General features: G+C 44.7%; 1 protein-coding gene across 1 annotated transcript in view; it reads left to right on the forward strand.

The window, feature by feature from the left end:
- Window positions 1–23,457, forward strand: part of NUP160 (nucleoporin 160) — a 1,498,284-nt gene that overhangs the window by 819,988 nt on the left and 654,839 nt on the right. The window contains exon 19 of the mRNA XM_044082750.1: window positions 6,161–6,321. Coding sequence (XP_043938685.1) covers window positions 6,161–6,321 — 161 coding nt within the window. The remainder of the gene's footprint in view (window positions 1–6,160; window positions 6,322–23,457) is intronic.

Consider the following 23,457-nt stretch of genomic DNA (forward strand, 5'->3'; position numbering starts at 1 on the left):
ACTTTCTGTGCCTGTATCATCACCCAGACATTTGAAGACTTTCAGCATCACCACCTTAAGTCTGACCAGAGCTGTCCTTGACCATCTTGAGGAAGTCAAACAGAAAAACAGAAAAGAGCAAGGAATAAGGAATCTTCCATGTTGTCTTCACCTTACAAAAAGAAACAGCACTGTTAAAGATTCAGATTATGAGTGTTCCATGTCAAAATCCTCCTTTTATGGCAAGGCAGTCTGTTTAACCTAGGCAGTCTGCCGCGGGCTTGCCTTCCCCCACTATGCATGCTCCAGTGCTTAAAGTCAGAGGCTGCCCATGATGCTTTTTTGTTTCTCTTTTTATCATCAGCAAGTGAGTTAATGCATTTGAATGTGGGTCTCAAAAAGAATACTTTAGTAAGAAATGCATCCTTATATATGGTGCACTACTATTGCTACAGCTGCCCCTCTGTGTTGAGTATATAGTGATGACTTTAAGCTTCTCCCATAGCTGTGAAACTCTTCTTGAGCCCTGCTGAAAAGTGCCTTTGAGGCATTTTCACTGACTTTCATGAAACCCTTTATCTTTAACAGCAACTTCCTTAGGGTTTGTCAGTGTCTAGGCACTTTGGAATCCTGTAAAGTTTTCTGTGCCTCTTGGAAGGAGGCTTGTTAGTTGGTAAAGCCCATGTCGTGTCTCTCTGAATAGCTAGGTAAACACACAGGGCTCAGTCACTGGCGATTAAATCCTGAGAGTGGCCTATGCAGAGCTGAGCCTTTTGTTCTCTAGTACTGTTTCTAGCTGATTTGGTGTGATTTAAGGTCTTCCTTTCCAAACAGTTTTTACCGATTGGGATTCCTCCCAAGCATATGACCTACCATTAAGAGTCCTTTATGTTAAATGTAATGGGTGCATTCTTCACCTTACTGACTGACTGTATGAAGAGGACAATCTTTGGACCAGAGAATACCCTGCCTCTGTCAAGTGCATATGTGTGCATCACTTATTATAGTGAGGGTGCCAAATCTTTGTTTCATCATTTGCAGAGGAGTGCTCACTAGTGGTAAGGGAGTGTACTAGTAGGTAGTTGGGAATGATCACATTTGCATACTCTGTGTCTTACTACTTGCTATTACTCATCCAATAAGGTAAGTGACCAGAACTAAGAATACACCATTCAAAACCTACATTGTCCTGTGACTTTCACTAACTAATATATGCTATATTTAGTTTAACTTGACGTTCATCATAGCTGTCAAACAAAAATTGTATCTGAAGATTTCACCCCTTATAAACTCTGTATCTTAACTTTTCTTCTCTTTCACTGCTCCTCTACTTTCACTTTCTGCTCCTAGTCTTCAAGCCCAGCCTTTATCTTTATACCTGATACATGCATCATATTTTATAGGTCAGAATGTATGTCAGTATGCTTATGTATACTGATTTGTATGTTGTATGTCTATATTCTTTCACGTTTATGATGTACATATTGTATATGCATAGTCTGCTAATTTGCATGGTCTAAAACAATTTCTGTATTTGTACTTGTATTGTGGAGCTTTTCATTCCATGACTATAGTGAAAAGGGGGATTTTGCTCAATTGGATTATGTCTGTAAAAAATAAAACTATACAAAAAAAATCATGATTTGCTTTCTCGTGAGTGTGGGCGTTTCACTGAATTTGGGAGCTTCAAGAAAAAGAGGTGCAGTGATGATTGCTAGAGAGGAAAATTCCAACCATTGAATCAGTGAAGGAGGGTGCTCTAGTTAATTAAAATAAAAAAAAAATTAGTTACCACAAATTCTTTTGTGAATGTCAGAAGGTCGATACGTTCTCAGAAAGACAAAAGACATGTTGAAACGCCGCTGGTGAAGTTGTCCTTACTCTGAGTTTGAGAGTTGAAATTGCTGTTTATGAAGTATCAAGTGTGAAGCGGTGGAACAATGAAGAGAGTTGTTCTAGTTTTGTGGACGGTTAAAGATCAGAAAGTGATTCAAGTTGGACGTAGACCAAGCAAGGTGGTGATTGTATGAAGAACTTCTCCACATAGGTGGACAGAAGTAAGAGAAGCAGACTCTAGTATACAACTTAAATACTTAGAATTGAGAGGAGTATGTATAGACAGCTTAAAGCAGTAGGGTGACTTTACTAAATTTTGCTTCTTACACACACACACACACACACACACACACACACACACACACACACACTAAGATGATCAGATAATGATTAGGCCAGGTTTAGAACTGATAAACCTAGTTTCTCTGTTGGTTGGAATTCAATAATAATGTAATACAGAAGTGAGGAGGATCACAACTGAAGGTAATAGTTGGGAAAGGGAGTAATTGTCAAGATCAGCCAGATTAAATTTCACAAGGTCGAAGAAACCTATGCACCTCACAGAGAGGTTGGGGCAGCTAAGAATATTGCATGAAAAAAATGGAAGATGCTGTGTGTGAAGTACAGTGACCTGGTTACCTGTAAACATAAAGGGAGTACTAGTAGATGATGGTCTTCCTGGAAGTGACCAAGGCCTTTGACTCACTGCAGCACATTTAACCGACAATAAAACTGATGGGGTTGAGGGTAGTACCAAGATTGAAGAACTAAATTGCAACTCCGTGACAGTAATGTCAGGATTAATGATGATGACATGAGTACTGCAGAACTCTGTCCTGTGTCCAGTACTATTCAGTATGTTTGATTCAGACATGGTTGATGAAACAGTAAAGAGGGTTGTTGACTTTACTCAGGACATGAGTAAAGAATGTGAGGAAGAGTCCAAGAAAGGATTTGGAAGGCTGACCAGTTAGCCAGAATGACTGATAAAAAAGAAATGCACTTCTGCTCCAGTGGAATAAAACTCTTCCTTTATTCTCCAACGTTACAAATGAGCGCTTTCGTCTGCTCAAGACAGACTTCATCAGATAAGAGTCACTGGTACACAATATTTTTATATAAAACCACTCAATTAATAATTCAATTAAATTCACACAATTGAATACCTTAAAGGTATATTATATTCTAAATTTTCAACCTAAAATCCACTTAAAACAGTTTGAATCCATCAAATACCTGTACAATCTTTTAACATAAAATAGACTTTTCTTTGTATGTATGTATGTATATATATTTATGTATTGAATAAAAATAATTAAAATCTACAGTTTTTTGTGTATATATGTATATGTTAGGAACTACTGAAAGTGGCATGATGTATATACCATACTAATGTTCATTCTCATCAAATGTAAAAAAATGTTTGCATAAATATTCTCCTTGTGTTTTCATAATATGTAGCTAAATACCCATTTTTGACAAACATTCGTTTTGATTTACAAAAAGGAACTGGAGACTGAAAAAATGTACTTTAAATCCCATTGGAATTGTGTGCATTCAGAAAATGTGTACCCGAATCTATGATTAAACTGGTGTGAAAAACATCAAACACTACCCGCCTTGCCCTCCAAGATAGCCTTAATATTGATGTATTCATTTAGACCAGGTCTTATGTTAGACCTGAGTCTCATCTGCCATCTATTTTCTTTCTGTAATAAGAGGTTCTTGATATCACCTCCCGTACTGTCCATATTAACCAGGTCCAGGATGCCAAATTTGAAGTCTGGGGTAGAATTGCAGGTCATGGTGTGTTTATAAAGGGCACTAGTTTCCTTCTTAATTCTAATGTCATTCCTGTGTTCGTAAATTCTGTTAGCCAGAATGATCATAGCTGAGGTTAATGCAGATAAATGTGAGATACTGTACTTGGCCAACAGTAGCTTGCTAGGGGGAGTGTGGAAGTCTCAATTAGAGCAGTATAAGATCTGAGGAAGTTGATCACACCCCGACTGAACCAATAGAAGTAGAGATCTAAGCAACAGTAAAGTGAGTGCTGTATTTATCATGGGGGGGTGGGGTAGTAGACCACTGACAAAGTGATAGAACAGTGGCAGCAAGGAATATGATGTTGAGTATATCCTCTGAGGGCAGTAGTGTAGCTAGGGTAGAGCTGGAGTGGCAATTGCCCCAGGTGCAAAGTGCTGGGGGAGTGATCAGCTTATTCCAATAACTTTCAAAGCTAATACCGGCATTTAAAAGTTGGTATTGCATTTGCAGTCAAACCTCATCAGTGTAGCGTTCCATGTGCGGTCTAAATTGATAGCAAGGCTAATTCTGTTGTAGCAAGCAGCCTGCTGCAGATTACAAGTAAAACAAAAAAAAACTCCGTGCAGGCAGGGTATAAACTGCAGCAACTGTTTGCTATATTTTAAAAATATTTTTTTTAAACTAAAACATGAGTGGTACAGGGCTCTCCACAGGCAAGGTAGAAACTGTAGCAACCGTTTGCTACAGTTTTTTTTAAAAAAAAGTAATGTATTTCTTTTTAAAAATATGTTGAAGGATGGTTGGGGATAGGGCACAGAATGGGACCTTAATGGCTGGGGTGGGGTGGGGTTGAGTGTCGTGCATCTAGCCAGTAGAAGGAATGTCCTTTTTTGTTTTTTCTTCAGTGGAAGAGATTGGGTGGTGTAGATCTAACACTAATAGGCCGATCACTTAAAATGTAGCGATCAACTTACTACAGTGAAGTGCTTTTTTGGGTTTTTTTGCAGTTGAAGAGCTGGCGGGATGGGGTGCTGGTTCACAGTTCCAGCCCAGGGCACTTGTTGAACCAGCTACACTTCTGCTAAAATGTAGACTGCAGGAACAAAAAGATGATTTTTCTGTAATTTAGACCTTGATATGGCCAATTTCAAGTATTATGAGAAGTTTTACAAATCACAGAAGGAAAGGGCATCCGGATTCTAGAAAGAGTCCAGAGGAAAGACGCCAGAAAGGGATGAGTAGTTACGCAGCTGGAGCGTTTCTCACTAGACAAGAAAAGCAAAAGAGATGTTCTTCCAAGCATGATATGGGTGAGTAAGGTCATAAGGGAGACGTATGAAAGGGTCAACTTGAACAGGAGGAGGCGTGACTGGCATATGCAACAGTGTGTAGGGAACAACATCTCCCTGAATCTCTGAAAATGCATTTTAAAGGGGGGTTGTATATGCATACAAAGGAGAAATAGAATTGGTGGCACAGTGAAAATTGATGAAGGCTTTTTGTAGAAAGGGAACAGATGGAGGAAAGAGGAAGGGAAAGGTAGGGTCTGAATGGAAGTAGAATGTTAAATGCAGGGTGTCTCCTCAATGGACTTGCTTCCTTTTGCCATCAGATAAACATAGTGCATTGTGTACAAATCTGGCTGTATAATTTGAACTTGCTGTTGTATTGGTTAACAAGCATGTATTTGTAAGTAACATGGTGTAATAAAAATTATGTACAACAGAATGTCACTCGTAAGTCACACTTGGTTTACAAGATTGAAAATCATCAAAAATGAGAGAAATCTTGTATGCAGTGAAGTATCAAGTAATAAAACGCAGTGATTATTAATTTCATTCCTGTGTAATATGCTAATAACTCAGCTTTGCTCTTTGCCTCAGCTTCCTGACATAGGACATTTTAAGTGAGCTATGGCATGCCAGTGTCTAATCTATGTTTTTCCAGTTTAAAGTTCATTGGAGGAGCTGAAGACAAAGGGAAGAGGAGTGATGACGGTATTGCCTGCTCGCCTTTTCCAGCAGGGAAGGTAGGCTGGTGTGATGGGCTGTTGATACCAGTGCCATGATGAGAGGCAGCTGCTGCACAGTAAGCTGGGTGAGCAAATGAGGGGTAACTCGCTCATGGTGTCATTGTACTTCCACCTTATGATGAAAAGCCTTGTACATGAGAGGATTACTAGGGCTTAAAGACTTGACAAAAAAAAAAAAAAAAGCTGTCTGCAGGGTTACAGACCTGTTATCCCAGATCTGCTTCCTGGTTTTGGAGTTTTCATAGCCCAGTCAAGCGTGCTCCTATCCAGAATAGGGAGGAGACCCAAATGGCAAATTAACATTATGCTTCCACTATGTGGCAACTTTATAGAGAAAAGCTATCAGAGATACCAGGGATATAAAGTCAGTGGTGGTTAACCATAAAATTAAAAATAAATAAATAATTTGCCTTCATTTGCATGTTGTAGTCTTTGATTTCTAAATGCAGTGCTGTGAACTTGTTCCTTGATTAGTTGTTTGCTAAGATTAGTGGGGTTGCCAAAACACAGACTGATTTCTAATATCATACTCTTATTTATTTGCAGATCAACCTCTCAGTGTGCGGCTCAACCTGTCTCACATGTATGGTAGTGGGTTAGCTGTTTCTGCCGTCTGCCAGTCAGTGTACTGGATTGCTGTGACAAGGTTCCAGATGTGTCGAGACATCCTTGTACTGGTGCAGTTTGTGCTAAGGCTGGGAGACCCTGTAAGTATGCTGCCTTGCTTTTCTGTTAACTGTAGGTGTGCTAATTAACAGTTAATGCACTGGTACTCAGTGGCAGGGGATCATCTCTCTCTTTCCTTCTGACTTTATTTGCAAACTGGGTGGGTGAGTTGATACGAAGACTTTGCAGCCATTACCTGGGCAACATGACATTGACAATAACAAAGGATCTAATGTCAATTTTCATTGTGTCCTCAACTGATGGGTTCAGATCCGATCCCTCAAATCCAACTCTGCCATTGCTAAAGCTACTAGTAGCAACCAAAAACTATTGAGTTTCTCCCTTGCCCATAATGCTCCAGCCACAAGTACCTCGGATCTCATTTGCTGCTCTACATGAAAGATGTGGTGACCATTACTCTCAAGCAGGTAAGACTTTAAATTGTGAAATTTTTCTATTTTCTTAGCAAACTTTCATATTGTTTGTAATCTTTAATTCCGTACCTGATTGCCTACCTTATTACTGTTTTTCTACTTAAAATTTCTTTCTGTCCCTCTTTTCTTCCTTCCATACAAATTTGTACCTTCGAGTACTATCGTTGGTATTCTTTTCCCTTTTTCTACAGTCTGTGTAGTTTCTTATTACAATTGATGGTAATTTCTGATAAGTTGTCAATCTCGCCTTCGTTCTTGCTGGTTGGGGATCGGAGCCGATCCGCTGCTCCGACTCGGCCATCTTCTATAGCTCGAGAGCTGTTTGCTGGCTCGAGGCTACCCCTTATCCCATGATGCCTAGTGCTAGCTACCCAGATCTCGTTTTCCGCTTCAGCTGCGAGGTTCCTAGATACTGGCTCAGGCTCGTATATCTTTATTAATCTGCCTTTTTTGTCAGATTAGTGTTTTTGGTATAGTAGTTCTTTCATAGTCTATTAATTGTATATTTAGTTTAAAGTGTTTAGTGTATTGTAGTTTTTTTTCCTTACAACTCGTTTAAGTTAGAGAGTTTTCCCCTCCCCCCCTTACCCCTCTGTTGTGGTGTTAGGTAGCCGTTTAAGTTAGAGGCTACCTAGTCTTTAAAAAAAAAAAAAAAAAAAATCGGTCTAATTCTGTGTTATTTTTTTGTGGTAGTGTTCCGTTTTATTTTTTCTTAGTGTTGTCTGGCTTGTTGGCCAAAGTAGCCTTTAGAGTGGGATTGCTCTTTTTCTTTGGATATGTCTAAGGAATCCAAAGTGTCGGGATTTAAGAAGTGTGACTCGTGCTGTCAGAAAATGTCTCTGACAGATGGGCACACTTCTTGCGTCTATTGTCTAGGCGCAGTACACCTGCAGGACTATTGTTCTATATGCCATGCATTTAGCCCAAGAGTTCTGCAAGAACGCAAGAACAAACTTATTTTGAAGGGTCTTCTCAAGCCTCAGGATTCACCAGCCAAGGCTCAGCCAGTGAAATGCCCTAAACAGGCCAGATCGTCGGCTCCCAGCTTGGAGCCGCAATCGGCCCTAGTCTTGCCATCTACTTCGGTTCCGGCTGGAACCAAGGAGTCTGCTTCCTCGTCGGCTCCAATAGTACCCTCGGAGCTGTCAAGGATCCAAAAAAGGCTGAGGTCCCCTTCATTAGAGTCCATTCATTCGGCTCCTTGGTCTCCCCTCTTGCAGAGTGACCATAGTCACAGATCTTCACACTCCTCTCTGTCCTCTAGGCTCTCGGACCGTGATGTGGAGAGAGTGGTCAGTAGGTTGTTGAAGTCGCAGGCACTGGCCAAAATGTCCAGCCCTCATCTGGTGTCTGCTCCGTCCGTTTCTGTTTATGTTCCTCCTCCGACTCCATTGAGCTCGGAGCCGGAGTTTATTGGGGTTCGAGTTGTGGAACCGTCGGCTCCGATAAATCTTTCCTTTGGATCCGTCGTCTGCTCCAATCCCCTCGATGGTGCCTTCTGTCGAGGGATCTGGGCTCCGAGACTCTGGCTCAGAGGGGGCGAGTGGCATCGGACCATTGTCCGACCCCGCTCTCCCTCTCGGAGCGTCTGCGCAGGTGAGCTCGGCTCTTACATCGGCCTCGGAGCCGTCTCCCTCGGTGCAGAGGAGGATTCCGGTCTCCTCGGAGCCCGAGCCTTCTCTGCATCGTGGCAGGGACGCCTTCGATGTCATGAGGAGTGTGCTGGCCTCTGAGTCAGCTCCACCTTCGACCCCATTGGCTCCGTCCCCCAGTAGTGCCTGGGTCAACTTCTGTCCCTCCTCCAGACCCCAAGCATGGGGAACCGGCGCTCCAGGTCACCCCATTGGGTGTTTCCTCTTCTTCCGAGGCCTCCCTTGATCATTCAGACGAACCCCCTCGGAAGAAGTGCAAGAGGAAACGCATTGACTCCCCTGAGTCTGTCACTTCATATACGGATTTGGATGAGTCGGAAGGGTCCCAGATATCCCCCTCTGAAGATGTTTCCTTCTCGGACATCCTAGAAAAACTTAAGCAGAGGGGGAACTGGAATACCCTAGCCCCTACCGAGGAACTGGAATACCCTAGCCCCTACCGAGGATGAATCTGTATTCCTGGATGCATTCGGTTCCCGACCTTCCACCTCCTGGGTTTCTCCACCCTTCGATCCACTAATGTCTGTGGTGGCTCGAAGGGCTTGGTCAGCCCTGGATACAGTGGAACCAACCCCGAGGAGACCAGGCAAGTTTATTACTGCACCCACTGACAAGTTCCTTACTAAGGGTGTTCCCGTGGATGCCATGGTGGTAGCAGCAGCCACTAAAAAGGAGTTAGCGGAAACTTCTTCCTCTGTTCATCCTCCTAACAAGGAGTCCAGGACCATGGACAGGTATGGGAAGCGAATGTTTGCTTCAGCGACCTTTTCCATGAGGTCACTGAATTACTTATGCCATTTTACCAGGCTTCAGAGGGATCTCTTGAAAGAGCTTGGAGATACCTTGCAGGATTCATCAGCTGAAGGGGCTCAGGCTAAAGCGGCCTCTCAGCTGGCAACCCTTAACTCAGTAGACAACTCTTCCATGAGGCTCATTTCCTATGTAGCCGATGGGACGAGTAGAGCCGCAGGCACAGGTGTGACACTTCGGAAACATGCATGGATGCGGCTGTGTAATTTTGTGGAACCCTTCAGAGCGTCATTCACCAACACTCCCTTTGACGGTTCCTTTCTTTTTGGACCACAGGTGAAAGACACTCTTACTAGGTGTGAGCAGGAAGGCAAGACTCTCTCTGCCATGGGAGTCCATTTTTTCACTCCCTCTAGACCATACCCCAAGGGTCAGAAGAGTGGAAAGATGTGGTTCCGGAAATCCCAGGGATCTTCGCCTGACACACGTAGTGATTTTTCCTCCAGGGGCAGAGGAGGAAATAACAATAATAACAGATGCCGCACTCGTGGCAGAGGGGGTCCGCAGAACCAGGGCAGTAGAGAATCCTTCTCTGACGAGCCCTTCCAACATCCCTGAGGGGTTGCCCAACTGTCTCTAGAGGCAGTCGGGGGAAGACTTTCATTGTACCCAAAAGCCTGGCTAAGCATAACGCAAGACAAATGGGTACATTCAATAATATCCGGAGGTTACAGAATCCCATTCGTTCAACCCCTTTTAACGTCATGCAAGTCCCTCCCGGATGTTCACCCAATCTGAGGGACCAAGCAGTTATAGAAGTTTCAAAACTGCTAGAAAAAAGAGTCATCCAGAAAGTCCCAGCAGACCAACATGGATCCGGAACTTGCTCAAGGTTCTTTTTGGTACCAAAAAAGACAGGGGACTGGAGACCTATTTTGGATCTCAGCATACTGAACAAGTCTGTTCAAAGGACAAAGTTTTGGATGGTCACGCTACAGTCCATTCTACCCTTTCTAGGTCAGGACAGTTGGATGTGCTGTATAGATCTCCAGGATGTGTACTATCACATCAAAATGGACAGACACTCCAGTTTGTTCCTTCGCTTCCAGCTGGGAGCCAGTCATTACCAGTTCAGAGCTCTGCCCTTTGGTCTCACCACAGCCCCCAGGGTGTTCACCAAATGTATGGCAGTGGTCACGGCTCACGTGAGGCATCAAGGATTCCAGGTGTTTCCATATCTAGATGACTGGCTCCTTACTGCTACTACCAGGCATCAACTCCTTCATGCCAGGGACTATACAATCTCAATTTGCTCCCAGCTAGGCATTACCATAAATTTCAAAAAATCTGCCTTGTTGCCCTGTCAATCTATTACTTATATAGGAGCATGTCCGCAAAGCTACCCTTGGACAGGGTGTTCACAATTCGCCAGCAAGTTCAAGTCCTCATGCAATGCAAAAGAGTACAAGTCAGGTGCGTCCTTCACACTCAGGGTTCTCTGGCGGCGGCAATTTTTCTGATACCCCTGGCCCGCTTTCACATGAGAATCCTGCAGTGGCTTCTTTTCACGCAGTGGTCCTTCCAACAGCTCCCCATGTCTCACATGATCATCATTTACAGAAGCATGCAAAAGGCACCTTTCCTGGTGGATGGTCTTCCCACTAGTGATTCAGGGCAGTCCCTTCATTCAGCCCCCTCCGGTTGCTACAGTGACCACAGACGCCTCCCTCATGGGGGGGGGGGGCATTATCAGGGAAGGACAGTCAAGGGCACTTGGCAGGCTCACGAGTACCATCTGCATATCAACGTCCTAGAAATGAGAGCCGTGCTCCTAGCGTTGCAAGCTCTTCAGGACTCTCTTCCTTCTGGGACCATTGCAATTCAAGCGGACAACATGTCAGTGGTGTGGTACATTAACAAGCAGGGTGAAACCAGGTTCTACCCCCTATGTCGAGAAGCGCTCAGACTCTGGCAGTGGGCGATTTCCTCCCAATGATTTCTGATTGCGATGCACATCCCTGGGACGTCCAGCGTCATAGCAGACAGGCTCAGCAGAGCTATTCTCGTGCCTCACGAGTGGTCTCGGAATCAGGCAGTTGCGGATTTAATATTCCACAAATGGGGACAGCCTTGCTGCGACCTTTTTGCCATCCCCTTCAACAGCAAATGCAGCAACTACTTATCCCTTCTTCCGCTTCCTGGTCACTGTCCCAGAGACGCTCTAGTCCACGATTGGCCTCGGGGACTTCTTTATGCCTTTCCTTCGTTTCCCCTGATACCGAAACTCATTCAAAAAGCTATGTTGTTGGGTTGCAAAATGATCCTCATTGCCCCCTACTGGCTTTGACAGATATGGCTTCCATTCCTGCACCATTACCTTCTCGAGCAGCCTCGGATTCTGGATCCGATTCCAGACCTACTGATTCATCAGTCAGGCGGGCTGCATCAATCCCTTCAAACGCTCCAGCTTGGTTGCTCCACTTCCAATCTTAGCCAGGCTTCCCAGTATTTCCCCGGCCGTACGCGACATTATTATTTCCTCTCATAAGTCTGCCACTAGGAGGACTTACGCTAGTAAATGGAAACGTTTTTCTTGTTGGGCAGAGGCTAGGAACATGGATCCCTTCACAGCCCCTATCCACGAAATCTTGGAGTTCCTAACAGAACTCTTTCATTCGGGGTCCGCTTCTGCTGCAATCAGGGTTCAATTAACGACCATTTCAATTTTTCATGTTGGGTTGCCTAATGCAAACATTATGTCTCATAAGCTATGTAAAGCATTTCTAAGAGGGGCTACTCTCCTTGGACCCCCAGTGAGAGATCCCTCTCCTCCTTGGGACCTTAATTTGGTACTAACCTCATTAATTATGCCCCCTTTTGAACCGGCAGCTTCCTGCTTCATTAAGTTTTCATCTTGGAAAACTCTCTTTCTGGTAGCTATTACTTCAGCCAGACGTGTCTCTGAAATTCAGGCACTATGCGTCCGTCATCCATACTTAGTTTTTCATAAGGACAGGGTTGCTCTGAGGACTAATCCCTCTTTCCTTCTGAAGGTCTGCTCAGAAAATAATTTGAACCAGTCTATAGACCTTACCTGTGTTTTTCCCTAACCACACCAACAAGGCAGAATACAAGTTACATCAATTGGATGTTCATAGACAGTTGCGTTTCTGCCTGCATAGGACGAAGGATTTAAGGAAGTCTGACCAACTTTTCCTTTCCTATGCTCGGGGTAAACAGGGTCTCCCAGTTTCCAAAGTGAACTTATCCAGGTGGTTGTCTCATATCATTACCTTTATCTATCAACTAAGGAACAAAGACTTGCCAATCCAACCAAAGTGTCATTCTACCAGGGCTTTAGCCACCTCTGTAGCCTTCCAGTCTAGGTTGCCCATGGACTCTGTGCCGCTGCTACGTGGGCAAATCCTCATACCTTTATTTCTCATTACAAGTTGGATTTGGTCTCCAGAAGTAGAGCTAACGTTGGTTCCACTGTTCTGAAGAGTCTATTCCAATGAGCCACCCAGGATTGTAGGTGCTAGGGACGCTGTCCCAACCAGCAAGAATGAAGGTGAGATTGACAACTTAACATAAAGAAGTTATGTACCTACCATAACGTTCCATGTTAGTTGTCTTCATCTCGCCTTCTTTCTTGCATCCCCCCCTCCATCCCCCTAGCCTATTGGACCGAAAGTAGTTCAGTTTTCACTAGCTGAGTGTTCTCTGGTCTGTTCCTTTATTGACTTAGACAGTAGGACAGGTATGTTTAACCATTTGTTTGGGCGAGTTTCTTCCTGTAGCTATTTCTGGGGTTAGCTATTTCAAACGTGATCTGGGTAGCTAGTGCTAGGCATCATGGGATAAGGGGTAGCCTTGAGCCAGTAAACGGCTCTCGAGCTATTGAAGATGGCCGAGTCGGAGCCGAAGATCGGCTCCGATCCCCAACCAGCAAGAAAGAAGGCGAGATGAAGACAACTAACATGGAACGTTATGGTAGGTACATAACTTCTTTTTTCTTCTTTTTATATAAAAAAAAATACATCTTTATTTTCTACTGTTCAATATTCTTATTAGAATCTGTTTCTTCACTGTTTCCTACCATGGCAGAGAAAGAAAAGATTCCAACAGAATTAAAAAAAATGTCTTAAGTGAAGGGCACAAGATTTTGATGGATGCCCACACTTTGTGTGTGTATTGTATAGAACCTCTCCATTTACAAGAAGACTGCTCTATTTGTCATGGGTTTAACCCCAGAGTCGTGGTAGAAAGAAAAAATAAATAGATTTTAAAAGGGCTTCTTCATTCTTTCAGAGAGGCTTTATCTGCAGATATATATCATTAAAATATCTGAAAGATCTAAATCTCATTCTCAAAGCCCTTCTACTTCTCCCTCTAAGGCTTGGAAAATAGCCTCCTCCTGATACAACTTCTGCTTCTGTTCCTAGAGGAAAAAAGTCTAAATTTTTGTATCTGACCTCAACCTGGGATCCTTACAAGGACTAGATACTCCCCTTCAGTAGATCTAGTTCCCTCCAGGGTTCCATCTCCCTTTATGGAGAGACCTAGATCCCCTTCTGGATTTTCCATTCGCTCTTCCAGGAGCTTAGCAGAATATGATGTGACGAGAGTGGTGAGAAGAATTCGCTTGGCAGACTCTGATGGGTGCCACTTCAACTCATACACCCTTCAGGTCAGGAGTTCTGATCTTCTCTCACACCCCTCTTCCAGTTCCTCCTTTGGCTCCTTCCATTGTCTGAGACCTTGGATCCGAGGATACCTGTATCCTCTGATCCGAAGTTCGGTCTGAGTACTTTGGTTCAGTCAGATCCAGAGAGTTCTAGGATCCGAGGCTTCCCTGTCAGATCCAAGGCTTTGGAATCTACTCCAGAGTTATCAGAGCTATCTCGAAGCCTTAGCATGGGTTAACTCTGCTCCGGCTTCTGCCTCGGAGGGATTATCGTCTTTGCAGGGAGAGAACGGTCCAAAAGCTTGCCTTTTTGGATCAGAGGTCCTCTCCCTCTATGGGAAGGTCTGCCATTGAGGCTATGAAGATAGCATTGTCTGACTCAGCAGCACAGACTGTTCCTACCCCCTCAAATCCTCAATCTTACAGCCTAGACTTCTCTGCACTCTGAGTTTCAACCCTCTTCCACAGGGCCAACCAGTACTGAAACCCTAGGCTTCCCAACTAGGTATCATGATTTCTTCAGATACCTCCACAGACCATCCCGCTGAGGAGATCTCTGAGAAGATGTGCACAAGGAAGCACTTGGATTCCCCAGCGGAGTCAGAGAAGATACAGATTTCGATGAGGGTGAAGGATCCCAACAGTCACCACCTGAAAATGCCTCATTTGGAGACATCCTTGAAATCTTAAAACAGAGAGGTGGCAAGATGTCCAGCAACTCTTTATCCGAGGTATCTGTATACCTGCAGGCTTTTGGTACTGGCCCGTCTACCTCCTAATGACTATGCCTGCCGATGAGCTTATTGAGTTGATCTCTCAGCAGGCATGGAAAGATCCCGACACTATTGAACCAATACCTCAGAGACCTGACAAAATTATGGTGCCACAGGAGGACAAACAATTTTGGGGCAAAGGAGTTCCTGTTGATGCCACGGCCACTAAAAGGAAGCTTGCCAAGGAGAGTTCAACTGTTCATCCCCCCCAACAAGGAGTCTTAGACAGTGGGCAACTTTGGGAAGTGTCTGTGCTTCATCGCCTTAAGGTCACTGAATTATTTGGCACATTCCACAAGGTTACAGAGGGATTTGATTAAGGACCTTTCAGATACCCTCTCATGACCTGTTTCTGAGGAAGTACAATCTGTCACTTCTCAGTTGTCTACCCTGCAATCCATTTCCAATTTGTCCATAAGGCTCATTTTTGCATGTAGCAGAAGCATCGTCAAGGGCAGCGGGTTCATGCATTTCCATCAAGAGGCATGGCTGGATGCACTTGTGTGATTTTGCGGACCCCTTCAAGTCTTCATTCGTCAATGCTTCTTTTGATGTCTCGTCTTTTGTGCGAAAGTGAAAGACACATCATCCAGGTTTGAGAAGGAAGGAAAGAACCTGTCTGCCGTAGGCATACGTTTTTTTGAGACCTCAAAGATCCTTTTCCAGGAATCAACAAGGTAGTCAAAAGATGTGGTTCAAAATGTCTGAGACCTTTCCAGGACACACATGGAGGAAGATCCCCCAGGGGTAGGGGGGAGGCTGTAATGGTAGCCGCCACCCCTGCGGCAGAGGTGGCCTGCAAAGCCAGGGGTCCAGAGATTCATTCTTTGACAGACACTTCGTGTTCCTGAAAGGATGCCCGATTGCCCTCCTCTGGAGACAATTGGGGTTCAACTGTCACTGCACCAGAGAGCCTGGCTAGAAATAACCACATATACTTGGGTGCATAGGATTCTTTTCAGTGGTTATATACCACCATTTTCCCCTATCTCCTCCAATTTCAAGCAAAATCCCTGATGTTCCACCCAGTCAGAGGGAACAAGCAACAATTCAGGTACAAAAGCTGTTTTAAAAAAAAAAGTCCTCCAAGAGGTCCAACCAGACCAGTTAGAATCCAGAACTTACTCAAGATTCTTTTTAGTGCCAAAGAAAACGGGGGACTGGAGACCAGTTTTGGATCTCAACTACTTGAACAAGTCAGTTTGTCACATTGAGTTCCTGATGGTCACGGTTCAGTCCATTCTCCCTTTTTTTGGGCAAGAACGACTGGATTGATTTGCTCAATAGAGCTTCAAAGATGCATGTTGTTGTTGTGTCTTTCGGCTTTTCCCGGTTAGGGGTCGACACAGCGGAACTCCGGTCCGCTAATGATTCGTAGTTGATTTTTACATGCTGAGTTACCAGCCCTGATGAGCAACCTTCAACGAAGGTACGCCCATTCACGCATGTCTGCACGCAGAAGACGCTCTAGCTGAGAATCGAACTGGACAGCGTCTTACTGTGAGGCGACAACGATACCACAGCACCAAGATGCATACTACCACATAAAGATGAACAGGTGATCCAGAAGTTATTTATGCTTCCGGCTGGGAGACCGTCATTATCATTTCAGAGTTCTGCCCTTTGGTCTCACCACATCCCCCATGGTGGTTACCAAATGTATGGCAGTAATAACAGCTGACTTGAGACTGCAAGGATTCTGGTTGTTTCCATATCTTGACGACTGGCTCATTACCGGCCCGGCCAAGCATCAATTAACAAGGGCAAGAAGTAAAGGTTCTCCAGACGTATTCTGATTTGGGAATAACCATAAACTACGAGAAGTCTCAACTGGAACCAACCCAAAGTTTCGAATTTATAGAAGCATTGTTCAACACAGTCTCAATGATAGCTTCACTGCCTCTTTCAAGGGTTCATTCTGTAAGTTCAGAGGTCAAAACAATAATCTGCAGTACCAGGATTTCAGCCCGCTCAGTCCTTCAATTTCTAGGATCAGTGTCTTTGGCAATAACACTAGTACCTTTAGCCAGATTTTACATGATCCTTTCAGTAGATGGTAGCAACACAATATTCGATACTTTACCAACCCATGTCAACTACAACTGCAATACAAGTCATTCACACATGCAAGCGTAATTTCAAGTGGTGGATTCAATTGGACCAGGTTCTACAAGACCATCTGTTCATTCCCCCACAGCCCAAGGTCATCATGACCACAGACGCTTCCCAGTTGGAGTGGGGCGAATTTTCTTGGGAAAGCAGTCCAAGGCACTTGGTCTCCCGAAGAGGCTAACTTGCATATCAGTGTCTTAGAGATGACAGCAGTGCTTTTAGCATTACAGGCCTTTCAGAATGCGCTCCCTTTGGGGACGATTGCACTTCAAACGGGCAATGTTTCAGTAGTTTGGTACATCAGCAAACAAGGATGGACCAGATCTTATCCCTTGTGTCGAGAAGCTCCGAGTGTGGAAATGGGTGATTTCATCCATCCACTTTCTCATAGCAATGCACATCCCGGGGAAGTCCAGTGTGATAGCAGACAAGCTGAGCAGGTGCATTCTTTTACCTCAGACGTGGTGTCTCTATAAGAACGTAGCGGAAATGATTTTCCATAAGTGGGGCCAGCCTTGCTGCAATTTTTTTGCTTCTCCCCTAAACAAGAAATGCAGCAGCTAGTTGGCCCTAATCCCCCCACATGGGGAATTACTGAGGGTTGCTCCCCCTCCCCCCCCGGTGTACTTTACTCTCATCCCCCAATTCCACTAATTCTGAAATTCCTAGAGAAAGCTGCCATGTTGAAGAGCAAAGTAATCCTCATTGCACCTCACTGGCCTTGACCAGATTTGTTTTCTCTTCCTTTAGTCTCATTTACTTCGCCAACCATGGATTCTGGATCTGACTCCAGACTTTGTGTCATCTGACAGGCATGATTCCCCCAAACACATTGAACCTCAGGCTGATGGCCTGGCTTCTCCAGTTCTATTAATAACCAGACAACCTATGCTATTCCTATAAACGATTTACCCAAAAGCTCTACTCCTGTAAATGGAAAAGGTTGATCTTTTTCAGCTCCCATACATAACACCCTGGATTTTTTTGGTTATACTTTTTAAAAAAGGAGTTAGTTCTTCAACTGTTAAGGTTCAGTTAGATGTATCAAATTTTCATGTTGAATTTGAGGGTTTCTCAGTTGCGTCTCATAAGCTCTGCAAATCATTTTTGTGATGCATTCTTCTTCTAAGACCTCCTTTTAAAGACCCTACTCCCCCATGGGACCTGGATCTGGTACTGCAAGCTCTTACTCATTCCCTTTCAAACCAGCAGTTAAGTGTGACCTTAAATACCTTTCTTGGAAGACAGTTTTTCTGGTAGCCATTACTTCTGCCAGATGTATTTCTGAGATTCAAGCATTGTATTCAAAGCCTCCATACTTGATATTTCACAAGAATAGTTACATTACTAACTAATGCATCTTTTATTCCTAAGATGGTGTCAGAATCTAATATCAATCAGTCCATTAATTTGTCAGTATTCTTTTCTAAATTTGCTAACAAGGGGAATACTTGTTGCATTTATTGGATGTTTACAGACCATTAGTTTTTACCTAAGTAGAACAAAAGACATCAGAAAATCTGACCAATTGTTTCTCATTTGAAGAAGTAAAATTAGGGAAGCCAGTTGCCAAAGTAACTTTAGCTAGGTAGCTGGTGATTGGATTTCATTTATTTATAAAAAAAAAAAATTGGACATTACCTTACCAAAACTGTTATTGGCCCATTCAGCATGATTTATGGCATGTTCTTCAGTTTTTCAGTCTAGTATGTCCATGGATATTTGCACAGCAGCAACTCAGGCTACCCCCATTCCTTTGTTACTCATTACAAATTAGATTTGGTCTCCAGCGGTAGAGCATCATTTGTTTCAACTGTGCTCGGGAATATCCTTCAAGTCCACCCCAGATTTTGGGTAGCTGGAGACTGTCTCATCAGTTGAGGATAGAATGAAAATTGACAATATCAGATACAGAAGTTATGTACTCACCGTCAAGTTCATCTGTGTTGTCCATTTTCATTCCTTCTCAACTTTCTACCAACCCCCATCCTTTGAAGACTCCTGGAAGAATACGTGCTTAATGGACATTGCTGTCTTTTGTATTGAGCTCCAGATATAGTTTTCTTCCTGTTTGTCCTTTCTAGTAAAATGAGCAAACAAGATCTGAGGTACTTGAGGTTGGAACATTATGAGTAAGGGAGAAGCTCAAGAGTTTTTAGTTGCCATGAGCTTTAGCAACGGCCAAGTGGGATCTGACGGATTGGATCCAAATCGATCAGTTTTGGAAGAATGAAAATGGACAACACAGATGAACATTATACTGAGTGCATAATTTCCTTCTATGTATACAAAACTTTATGAAGACGGTTAAAAAGGCTGCACAGATACAGAAGAGAAGTATACAGATGTATAAATGGAAATATTCTGCCGATAAAGTAAACTAATAAAAATAATTTATTGTGTTATGAACTATGTGTAGTTTGCACAGACGCACTGTTTACAAAGTAAGTGGTTGCTTTTTTTCTGTAACTCTAAAGTTGTTTTGAGGAGGATTGTTATGGTAATCATTGTGGTAATCAAGAGGTATTTACCACATGATAAGGAGTCTTAACTGATGACATGATGGACAAGAAAATACTGATCTGAAGTAGTTTACATCATTTGGTCTTCATCCTGTGGGAATACGGATCCAAGCTTGCAACTTTACTAGCATCTGCTCCAAGCTCCTCTCCTTACCCATAATGCACCTCCACTACCTTCCAACCCCCAGATCTCGTTTGCCGCAAATAGCTTATGCATCGTGATCTCTAGAGCTCCACGTTTTCAAGTGGGTAAAGACTTTAAAAATCTCTGTTTTCTTTAAAATCATTAGATAGTGGTAGAAGTAGGTTCCCCTTTCTCCTCCCCTCGTTTGGTGTGTCGAGTTTATAGTTTTTAGGGTAGTTAGAGTAGTTGTGTGGATTTTTTGCTTCCCCTGCCCCCCTCAGTGTGTTCTAAGTATGTGAGTGTGGTGAGTGGGTGTTAGAAAGAAATAATATATCTGAAGTAGTTAACTTCATTTCTCTGCATCCTGTGGTTATTCGGATCCATATTGGATCTGAGCCGGCAACATTTTTCAAGCATCTGCTCCAAGCTCCTCCCCTTACCCATAATCCCTCACATTTCCTAACTTCCCTCAGATCTCGTTTGCCACTTCATGCGTACGCATCGTGATCTCTATAGCTCCAATTTGGGTGTAGTAAGTGGTACTTTTTCTAACATATTTAGTGTGTGTGTGTGTGTGTGTGTGTGTGTGTGTGTATATAGAGTTGTTTTTTCATCGCTTTCCTCCCCTTCGTCGTTCATAGGTTTCCTGTTCAAATAAAAGTAGTTTAAAAAGTTAGAATATGTGAGGTAGTGTGTAGGCCTAATCCGACCTTAGTGTGTGTGTGTGTGTGTGTGTTAGTGGGTTTAGTTTTGGCTGAGTGGTTTTTGGTGATGGCTAAGCAGCCATAACCAACTTTTAAAAACTGCATAGTGTGGCCACAAGCTTTCACCGGCTGATGGCCACACTCTGTGTTATTTGCCTGGGTGTTCCCCACCTATCTTTTCCTTGTAGTTTGTGTGCAGGGTTCAACCCTAGGGCATTGAAGGAAAGGAAGGCTAAGCTGATAGCCAAGGGCCTGCTACCAGTTTCTGCCTTGGACTCTGCAACCTCGACCTCTGCTCCAGTAGCCGATCAAACCCCCCCCCCCCCCCCCCGGCTGGGGCTCAACCTCCCACTAAGCCTTCTGAGATGGGGATAAAATCTAAAGACAAACAGGATAAGAGAGATAGGGATAAGAGAGGGGAAAGGCACCGCAGTCTATCTCCAGAGTGGGAGCCCTTTCCCAGCCCACCTACTAAAGTTGTCAGGACCATCTCCTCGGCTCCACTCCCGGAGGTTCTCCCGGGAGCCGACTGAGCCCTCGGTCCAGAGGCCTTCTTCGAGGTCGTTGCATAGACCGGCCAGATAAGAGTCTGTCACTTCCTCGCGGTTGACTGTGTCTTATGGAGCTTGATATGGACAGGATGAAGCGGAGGTTCATTCGGACCCATATCCAAATGGGAGTCTGGCCAGGCCCCTCTCTGGCCCGGAGAGGGGAACCTCTGTGCCCTTCTTCCATCTAATCTCTCCTTCCCCGATCTGACCTGTGGTTTCAGGGTTTATGGATCTGAGGATCCTTGGAGCTGGGGGTTCGGCGTCGACAGTTCCTCCAACCTCGATGCCGGTGAGTACCTTGAGTTCCTCGGATCAGACCTGTTCGGATCCGAGCAACTCGCGGGGCCGAGAACGGGTAGTCGGATCCAAGGGAACGGAAGTGTCTTTGGCTCCAACTTTGTCGGATCTGAGCTGTTCCTTCGGAATCCCGGCTATTTTGTCCTCTGCCCTGATCCTCACAGCGGAGCCAGGGAGAGCTTCTTCCTTGTTGGTTGCTTAGGAGGTGCGGTCTCCTTCGGCCTTCAAGCGTGGTGGAGAGGAATCTCTCCCAAGGATTGAGACCCCAGCCCATCGCCTTGGACTCCGCCCAGGCTCCCGTGGATTTGGTCATGACTCCCATCAGCTTGTCCCAGGGACAGCCCATGCTAGAAGACCCCCAGGTGGATCCTGTCGTGGAACCTGGAGTTCTGTACCTAGTTTCACCAGGCATTATCATTTGCCAATTTTCTCTAAATCCAGAGCTGGTTTTGCCACTGCAGTCTTGCAGGGCCTTTTAGCTGGCCCTAATGCTATCTAAATTCCTCCTCCCAACCATAGCTTTGGGAATCTACTCAAATGTAATGACTGCAAAAGTGAAACACGAAGAACATAGTACAGTTGTGTACACTTACCATAAATGTAGATGTTAGAGTGTATTCACTGTTGGAGTCCTGGCTACCCTCCCTCCAGCCCCTTAACTTCTTTTGGCTATACCTCTACTTTCCTTTACTATGCTTAAAAGCCTTTTTGGTCTATTTGCTTTTTTGTTGGAGGTATATTTTTTTGCTTTTATGTTTAATTGATTCCCATTGGGGGACACCTGACATCTGGGGCAAGAAAAACTGATGTAATGGCGTCGGCTGCATGTTTTCTACCCCTGACAACCTGACATCATGGAAGAAGGGACAGCAACCGATGCAGGACCTAAGACTTTGTTAATCAGGCCGACTGAGGGCTACCTGCAAGCAGATAACCCAAATGTAATGACTGCATCAGTGAATACACTCGAACATCTACATTTATGGTAAGTGTACACAACTGTACGTTCCCCCAGGTCACCTCCCGAGGATGTCTCCTTTGGAGACATCATGGAAATCCTCCACCAGTGGGGAGTTTGGTCAGCCCCCAAACCCTCTACGGATTAGGCAGTATTTCTGGGGGCCTTTGGCTTGGGCCCATCTACATCCTGGGTGTCCCCTCCTGCAGATCCCTTAGTGGATCTCATTACCACGCGGGCATGGAAGTAGCCTGACACCATAGAGCCAATACCCAAAAGCCCAGACATGATCCTTTCTCCTCCCACAGACAGACAGAGGCCTGGTACAAGGGATCCCCGGTGGATGCTATGGTGGTTGCAGCTGCCACCAAGAGAGAACTGGCACAGGAAAGTTCTTTGGTCCACCCTCCAGACAAGGAGTCTTAGGTGCGATGGATCAATTTGGGAAGTGAGTCTTTTCTTCAGTGACGTTTTCCATATGAGCGCTGAATTATTTGGCACACGTCATAACACTTCAGCGAGACCTAGTCACGAAATTCTCTGTGTTGCCCCCAGAGTCTGTCACCAGAGGACAAGCGGTTGTTTTCGGCGAAAATGTCGAGACTAAAATCTGTTTCAAACACGTCCATGCGTCTCCTTTCACATACCACGGAAGGAGTAGCTAGGGAGGCTGGGACCGGCGTAGCTATGAGGTAACATGCTTGGCTCAGACTATGTCAATTTGTGGACCCCTTCAAGGCGTCATTCACAAATGCTCCCTTTGATGGCTCCTCCCTGTTCAGGAAGACAGTTCGTGACACCCTGGTCCAGAGCAAGAAGGAAGGGAAGACTCTCTCTGCCGTCGGAGTCTGCTTCTCTAGCCCTCAAAGATCCTTTTCTAGGAATCAGAGAGGGCAAAAGAAGATGTGGTTCCGAAAATCTCTGTTTTCCTGGGACTCTCAAGACATCTCGTCCCCTAGAGGCAGAGGGGGACAAGACGGATACCACCCCAGAGGCAGAGGGGGGGCCGAGGAACTTTGTGTCTAGGGAGACCTTCTCGGGCAGACCCACGCAGCAACCCTGAGGGGTTGGCTGTCTGTCCTACTCTAGAGGCAGTCGGGGGAAGATTGCCATTGCACCTAATGGCTTGGGAGTCCATTACGATGGATCATTGGGTGCTCCAAGTAATATCCAGAGGCTACTCCGTCCCGTTCATTGCCCCACCCATCCAACCAAAGTGCCTCCTGGATGTTCCACCTGCTCAAAGGGAGGCGGAAGCGCAAGAAATTTCAAAGCTGCTTCGCAATCTGGCCATCAAACCGGTCCCCCCGAGCAGTCCGGATTAGGTGTTTACTCCAGGTTCTTTTTAGTGCCAAAAAGACGGGGGACCTCAGGCCCATATTGGACCTGTCAACCCTGAATCTGACTGTAGCCATGCAGAAATTCTGGATGGTCACCTTGCAGTCCATTCTACCTTACCTCTGAGAATGCGACTGGATGTGCTTGATAGACCTCCAGGACGCTTACTACCACATCAATATTTTGCAGACTCTCCAGGAGATTCCTTCGCTTCTGGCTGGGAGCCAATCCTTTCTAGATGTTCATCGTGCATACAGCTGCAGTCATTACAGATG

Source organism: Protopterus annectens, chromosome 9.part0 (genome assembly GCF_019279795.1).
Source record: "Protopterus annectens isolate FY-2018-M chromosome 9.part0, PAN1.0, whole genome shotgun sequence".
Taxonomy (NCBI): domain Eukaryota; kingdom Metazoa; phylum Chordata; order Ceratodontiformes; family Protopteridae; genus Protopterus; species Protopterus annectens.